The sequence below is a fragment of the Eschrichtius robustus genome, chromosome 14 (genome assembly GCF_028021215.1).
Source record: "Eschrichtius robustus isolate mEscRob2 chromosome 14, mEscRob2.pri, whole genome shotgun sequence".
Taxonomy (NCBI): domain Eukaryota; kingdom Metazoa; phylum Chordata; class Mammalia; order Artiodactyla; family Eschrichtiidae; genus Eschrichtius; species Eschrichtius robustus.
This window is the reverse complement of record NC_090837.1, coordinates 77,857,716-77,865,897: the sequence shown is the minus strand read 5'-3', so window position 1 is coordinate 77,865,897 and position 8,182 is coordinate 77,857,716. Positions and strand designations below refer to the sequence as shown.

General features: G+C 40.7%; 1 protein-coding gene across 1 annotated transcript in view; it reads left to right on the top strand.

Moving 5' to 3' along the window:
* Positions 1-4,684: 4,684 nt before the first annotated feature.
* Positions 4,685-8,182, top strand: part of L1TD1 (LINE1 type transposase domain containing 1) — a 30,206-nt gene continuing 26,708 nt past the window's right edge. The window contains 3 exon segments of the mRNA XM_068562458.1: positions 4,685-4,857; positions 7,723-7,867; positions 7,869-8,021. Of these exon segments, the coding sequence (XP_068418559.1) occupies positions 4,685-4,857; positions 7,723-7,867; positions 7,869-8,021 (471 nt within the window).

The following is an 8,182-nucleotide window of genomic DNA, read 5'->3' as shown; positions in this document are numbered from 1 at the left end:
CATGAGCATTAAGACCATCCAAGCATCTTCTAAGTTAGGTACTGGAAAAGGAGGCCAGGGAGACAAACGGAGGATAAAAGGCAGGACAGAGTACCACTTTTAGCTTGTGGCGTGGCCATGTGAATGCTACTCCAACTTCCTGTGCTTCAGTTGTACCAATATTACGTGGAATTAATTCTAGCTGGAAATAAACAACTGCTATTGAACTCTCTGCCTTCAGGCTTTCCCCTGGAAAGGTTTCCCCATTCCTATGTCACCATGTAGTTTGGAGATGGCTGTCTTTTCCCCGTGTCATCACACAGCCATCCCTCTGTGTCTGTGTCTTAATCTCCTCCTCCTATAAGGACACCAGTCTTATTGGATTATAACTCCTCCTAACAACCTCATTTTAATTTAATTACTGCTTTAAAGACCCTTTCTCCAAATACAGTCCCAGTCCGTGGCACTAGGGGTCAGGACTTCAACATATGACTTTGGTGGGGACACAATTCAGTCCACAATGATACTTAGTGCGTTTAGCTCCACTCTACTATTCCTTAGAGTAAGATCTAAATAAATACAAAACTCTTGGTAGAATGAGGTACATTTTCTACCTTGGATTGGTCTCCTCTTCCCTTTCGTTTCTTCATACTCACCCCCCCAAACCACAAGTTTATCAGAACATTCTAAGTCACCTTGGACAGTTTTAGTTTGGGTTAAAATTTGTTTTTAAAGATTAATCCTTCTCTCATGGCTTCAGAGTTCTGGATTTTAGCCTCTGGACAGCTTATTATTAAGGCTTTTATTTGGCTTTTGACATTTATCTAGCATGATACACCTTTAACTGTCAGTTTACTGTGCATCAAACCAAAGGTTATATTTGCCCTTATAAATTCCCTGCTCAAGCCTTTGCTTCCTTTCTCCTGCAGCAAAGCAGAGAGGAAAAAGAGAAAAAGATCATGTCCATGTCTGAGTGTGAGCAACATGGATTTCAAGAGTAGTTTTCCCTCAGCAAAGAGATTTAAAAGTTCGAAGTGGCTTTTTCTCTTTGAGAAGGTGCGCCCTCCACCACCCCTCATGCTGGTCCGCTGCTAGATGCCCATGGAACGTGTTACATTGAACTTTAAGCTGCGTCTTATTTAATACCTTGACATCTGATTTGAACTGGAATTCTTTAAGATAGTTTGATGTTGCTAAATTTCCAGCCCATAAATGAATATAACTAAAAAGAAGTGTTATAGATTATGGGGTTGGGTTGTCTGGGAACATTCTCTGAGACGGGCATACAAAAGATTTCCTGGGATGGAAAAAGGACTAGAAGAAGGAAATCTGGCAGATCATGATGCCCACGTGACAAAGTCAGACCAGTGGGGAACTCTGGGGTAAAGATCTATCAGAGCAGTCCTGTGCTAGGTGGAAGTGGCTTTGTACCACCATCTTGCTGAGTTACTGATGGGGACCAGCCTGAGAGGGTGTGACTTCAGCTACAACTGCCTTGCTCAGTCACTGGCTGAAGGCTTCTCAAAACATGATACAAACTCTGGTGGATTCTGGCAACTAGAGTTTGTCAGCTAAGGACATTCCACACAGATGGACAGCATGTCCTTTCTCAAAGGGGAACCTGGGCTGTGCAACTCTGTGTCTGCCACACACGCCTTTGAAAAAAAAGATCCAAAATGATGTCTTATTTGTGTGTGTATGTTTACAAATGGTGATCACATTACTTATTGTCCAAAGTATGATCTTCTGAGAGTAAAAGGAGTAGATATTAATAATTACACCAGGCCTACAGGCACATATAATCACCCTAATTATATACCTGTCCACCTTTATGACTCATGAACATCTATCTTCACTCCTAGGAGACTCACCCATGCATCCATCACAATTAATTTCCTCCATATTTACTTAACACTTACTATTTATGAAAAAATCAAACGTGGACAGGCTCTGGAGACCATGTTAAAGGAGCACATATGAAAAAGCAGATGTGTTAGCGTGCCCCTCTCCTCCCTTTTCCTACTTTAATGATGCTGTCAGAACTCACTTAAGCATCCCACCTCACTGATTCTCAACCTGGAATCTGTACGGGCCCTTAGAGGTCCTGTAAAGCAGATCACTAAGGACCCATACAACTTAGACTAATTCATTTCTTAATTTTCTGTTTTCATTTTCATGTGTATGTTGGGGGCAGGGCGGGGGGGGTGATGATATCTTGTTTATCCTCAGTCTATGTTAGAATCACTTGCTAAAGTGACCAATTTCAGACTCCTGAAGTGTTGATATGTGTAATTTTAGTCCAGATTAGATCAGTTTTTTCAGGACTCACTAACAACGTTACAAATCTTAATCTTACTCATTGTTGCCTAGGTGCTCAGTGTATTTGTTTGTCTACAGGAGGTCAGTCTATCTTTCCAGTCCATTACTATTTCTGGAAAAGAGGAGGGAGAGGGAAGAGGAAAGGCACATGCCTTTTTAGATCTGTTTTCTGAGCCAGGTGTCTTCCCTTTCTCTTGGCTCTAAGAACTGGGATGCCTTTTTCAGCCAGTCTTTTCAGAGAAGGAAAAGGATCAGATGAGATAATGGTATTCTCCAGTTTCTCTATTGCCCTGAGTCTCTAAAGCGTCCTTGGGAAAAAGTAGAGAGCCTTCTCATCTGTGCTTTCTAGCCATGCATAGTCATTTCTTTACCTATCTACTGTACTATGAATGGCAGCAAGCTCTATTTGAAAGTTCAAGGTCCAGCTGTATTACCTCACCAGCTCTGTGATATTACTTACCTATTTAACCTTGCAGAACTTCGATTTTAATTATGTGAAATCTCTTTAAGGCATATATTTTACGACCATTAAATGATATAAACTTTGTGTTTGGTTAGTATTACAGTCAGCTGCACCCAAGAGAAAACCCTACTGCAGTGATTTAAAACACAGAGATTTGTCTCACATAGAGATAGACAATCTGGGATGGCAAGACAGCTAAGCATGTTACCTCTGATCCTGGGCCTTTCTGGGTTCTTGCACTGCCATCCTTATTGCTGGTTTCTGTTGTCATGACATCAAGATGATTGTTATTTTCCCCTGTGACATTTTGCTTTTTTTCCTTTTTTAACCAGAGCAGTGAATCAGTGCTTGAGGTGAAACAAAGGTGCATGTCTGCTGAGTCTCTCTCTTTAAAAAAAAATTGTCTGAGAAGCCTAACCTAGCAACTTCTACTTATATTTCATTAGCCTCATCAGGACATTTGGCCCCCTTTGGCTTCAAAGGAGTCTGAGGAGAAGGATGCTTTAACTGGGCACATGGACACCTTGAGCAAAATACGGGATCTAGTAATAAAGAAGAGGAGACTGGATATCCAGAAGTCATCTATCATACTGTATAAAACACATAGCATAATGCCTGCACAGACACAGTTTATCCAGACCTGCCTCATTATGGAAAGTATAATCCTACCATCCCACCCCAAAAGTTCAAATATATGAACTTTTTCTTATATTTTTCTACTCATAGGACTATCCCCTCACTCCCTCTTTTCTCTCAAACAAACATTCATAGACTTTTTAAAGTTGAAAAGCATCATCAATCATGTGGCCCAATTTCACAAAAATTCTGAGACCCAGTTTGTACATCACAACTGGTTCCGCTCATCCATCTAAATCCAGTACAACTCACACTGTTGCAACTATTACTTGCTGGTCACCTCATCCTGTAATTGTAATTCCTTCTTCTGAATGCTGTATTTAAAACTGATCCTTTTTCATCTACTGTAGACTTAAAATATTATTTATTTAAAAAATAATATTATTCTTCTTTACCCCTGTAGTCAGCCCCAGTGACAACCGTGCCCCTGCAAAGCAGCTCCTGCTCCAAAGGTCCAGCCCTGCCCTACCCAGCAGGTGGTCTTGGCCAGCACCAGCACCCCTCCAAATTGTCTCCCACTTTGGGGTGGGAGCAGCGCTACACTACCATACCCGCCACAGTCAGAGCCAGGCCTCACAGACAGCTGGCCTAAGAGTCAACCCCAACCACCAGTGCGACCACAGCAATCGCGGCCCAATTACAACAGGTGGGCACATGCAGTCCACTCGGGGGACACACCAGAGCACCTGCATCTGGTGACCACAGGGGTCTGTGCCACTGAGCCTCACAGGATACCTTCATCATAAGACCACTCTTTCAAGACTGGAAAACGTAGCTGATATACTGAATACACAGAAAGAAACACAGAGAGTTAGGCAAAATGAGGAGACAAAGGAATATCTTCCAAAGAAAAGAACAAGACAAAACCTCAGAAAAAGAACTAAATTAACCAGAGAGAAGCAATTTAGAAGATAAAGTGTTCAAGGTGATAGTCCTAACAACGCACACCAGCTCGGGAGAAGAATAGTTGAACTCAGGGAGAACATCAACAGAGAAAAAATGTAAAAAAGAAACAATCAGAACTGAAGAATATAATAACTGAAATGAAAAATACACTTGAATGAATCAAGAGTATATCAGAGGATGCAGAAGAACAGATCAGCAATCTGGAAGACAGCGTACTGGAAATCACCCAATTGGAACAGGGAAAAAGAAAAAAGAACTTTTAAAAATGAGGACAGTTTAAGGGACCTCTATGACAACATCAAGCACACTAACATTCACATTATAAAGATTCCTTAAGGACAACAGAGAGAGAAAGAGAAAGAAAACCTGTTTGAAGAAGTAATGGCTGAAAACTTCCCTAACCTGGTGAAGGAAACAGACATTCAAGTACAGAAAGCACAGAGAATTCCAATCAAGATGAACCCAAAGAGACTAACACCAAGACACGTCATAATTAAAAGGTCAAAAGTTAAAGAAAGATTCTTAAAAGAAGCAAGAGAAAAAGAACTAGTTATGTACAAAGGAACCCCCTCCCCCACCGAGAAAGACAGCTGATTTTTCAGCAGAAGCTTTACAGGTCAGAGGGATTGGCATGATTTATTCAAAGCACTGAAATAAAAAACTTACAGACAGGAATACTCTAGCCAGCAAGGTTGTCATTCAGAATTGAGGGAGAGATAAAGAGTGTCCCACATAAGCAAAAGCTATAGGAGTTAACCACCGCTAAACTAGCCTTACAAGAAATGTTAAAAGAACATCTTTCAATGGAAAAGAAATGGCCAAGGGAGATGCAAGAGGGGGGAGATATAAGGATATATGTATACGTATAGCTGATTCACTTTGTTATAAAGCAGAAACTAACACACCATTGTAAAGCAATTATACTCCAATAAAGATGTTAAAAAATTTTTTAAATTAAAAAAAGAAGAAAAGAAAAGAAAAGAAATGGCCATAACTAGAAACAAACAAAAAAAATATGAAAGCAAAAATCTCACTGGTGAAGGCAAGCATACAGTATAGGTAGTGGATCAACCACCTATAAAGTTAGTATGAAGGTTAAAAGACAAAAGTAGTAAAACCAACTGTACAAAAAATAATTAGTTAAGTGATACACAAAATAAAAAGATGTCAAAACAATAATGACACCAAAAGCATAAAACGTAGAGGGGGAGTAAAAATGTAGTGCTTTAGAACGCACTTGAACTTAAGCAACCATCCATTTACAATAGACAGTTATATACATACGTGGTTATATATGAACCTCATGGTAACCACAAACCAAAAACCTATAACACATACACAAAAAATAAAGAGAAAGAAATACAAATGTAACACTAAGGAAAATCATCAACTCACAGGGGAAGAGACCAAGAGAAGAAAGGAACAGAGAAGAGCTACAAAAACAACCAGAAAACAATTCACAAATGGCAGTAAGTACATACCTACCAATAATTACTTTAAATGTAAATGAACTAAATGCTCTAACCAAAAGACATAGGATGGATTGAGCAACATCAGCATCACGGTGGCATGACACACTCCCTTTGTCTCTCCCATTCAAATCTACAAGTAAAACATCTATAACTCAACAAAGGTTTATCTGCCCAGTACACCAGGACACCAGAGAGATCCACATCTATGTACACCTGAAGGTGGATGTACTAGAACACACAGAGGAGGTGAAACTGGGGGAACAGCAGAGGTGGTGCCTATGACACTGATCTCTGAGCCAGCTGCCCAGAGAGCTCAGTAGCAGCAGAGGAAGCAATGCATAAAACTCCAGGTTCCTGAAGCAGCACCCATAGCCACAGGGATCCGAGCAGCAGCAGCAGTGGGGCCTGTGACTCTCTCCCTCCAGCTACAGAGGCACATGCTAACTGGACAACCCCAGAAGTAGCAGAGGCACCTGCACCCCCAGCTTTCCCTTCACACTCACCCTCACCCTCACAACAATGGCAGTGCCTGTGACTCAAGCAACTCTGGATGCAGTGGAGGCGCCCACCATTCAATGCCCCAGGTAGCAACACCAGTGGCACCAGTGACATTGATAGCAGCAAGGCACTAGGAACCCCAGAGGCACAAGCAGTGACAATGAGGGCACCAGACAACACCTCTGGCAGAGGCAGAGGCAGAGGCCATAAAGGGTGGAAAGCACTGATTCTTACACATAGCCAGAGGCAGCTCAGGTAAGGGAAACAAAAACTTGTGCTGTAGCGCCACCTACTGAAAAACACAAGAAAGGCTTCTAATTACCAATCTGTTGAACTGTTAGAATGAAGCAATAAAAGCTTTACCTAAAGAAAGGTCTTTACTACTTCAAATGTGTCAGCAGAGGAACAACTCATCAAATACCAGGAGAAACCATAGTAACACATTATAACAAAAAGAAAATAACAATTCTCCAGAAATCAAACATAAAGTCACAAAATATTATGATCTAATTGATAGAGAATTCAAAATAGCCGTCATGAATAAACTCAATAAGCTAGAATAAACCCCAGAAAAGCAGTTCCATGACCTCAGAAATAAATTAATGAACAGAAGGAAAACTTTACCAGAGAGATTAAAACTCTAAAAAAAGAACCAAACAAAAATTCTGGAGCTGAAGAATTCAATAAATGAGGTGAAGAATTCATTAGAAAGCAGTGGAGGGACTTCCCTGGTGGCACAGTGGTTGAGAATCCGCCTGCCAGTGCAGGGGACACGGGTTCAAGCCCTGGTCCGGGAAGATTCCACATGCCGCGGAGCAACTAAGCCTGTGCACCACAACTACTGAGCCTGCTGCGCTCTAGAGCCCATGAGCCACAACAACTGAGCCCGCATGCCACAACTACTGAAGCCCGTGTACCTAGAGCCCGTGCTCCGCAACAAGAGAAGCCACCGCAATGAGAAGCATGTGCACCACAACGAAGAGTAGCCCCCGCTCGCTGCAACTAGAGAAAGCCCGCGTGCAGTAATGAAGACACAATGCAGCCAAAAATTAATTAATTAATTAATTTTTTAAAAAAAGAAAGCATTGGAAATAGAGCAGACCATACAGAAGAAAGAATTAGTGAGCTCAAAGATAGAATTCTAGCAATTATATGGGCAGAAGAGAGAGAATTAAGATCTAAAAAACTGAAGAAATTCTATGAGAACTATCCAACTCCATTAGAAAGGGCAACATAAGGATAATGGATATCCCAGAAGGAGAAGAGAGGGAGAGGGGATCAGAGAGTTTATTTAAGAAATAAAAGCTGAGAACTTCCCAAACCTGGGGAAGAAACTGGATAGACAAATCCATGAGGCTAAGAAATACCTAATTATCTCAACACAAAAAGACCTTCTCCAAGATACATTATATTAAAACTGCCAAAAGTCAATGGCAAAGAATTTTAAAGACAGCCAAGGGGAAAAACGACAGCAACCTTCAAAGGAAACCCCATTAAGCTCTCAGCAGATTTCTCAGCAGAAACCCTACAAGGTAGGAGAGAGTGGAATGAAATACTCACAATATTGAAAAATGAAAACTGTCAGCCAAGAATACCCTTATCCAGCAAAGTTATCCTTCACATATGAAGGAGAAATAAAGGCTTTCTGAGACAAACAAAAGTTGAGGGAGTTAATCACCACTAGACCTGCCTTACAAGAACTCTTGAAGCTACCTGAAATGAAAACACAAAAGTACACAAAACTTAGAGTAATATAATAAGTAGACATACAGAATCAGAAAATTGCAACTCTATATCAGAATATATTGTTAAACAGTTAAGTATAGCATAAAAGTTAAAGAGAAAAACACAGTAAAAACTAACAAAAGCTACTTCAATTTGGAAATAAATTCACAACATAAAAAGGGAT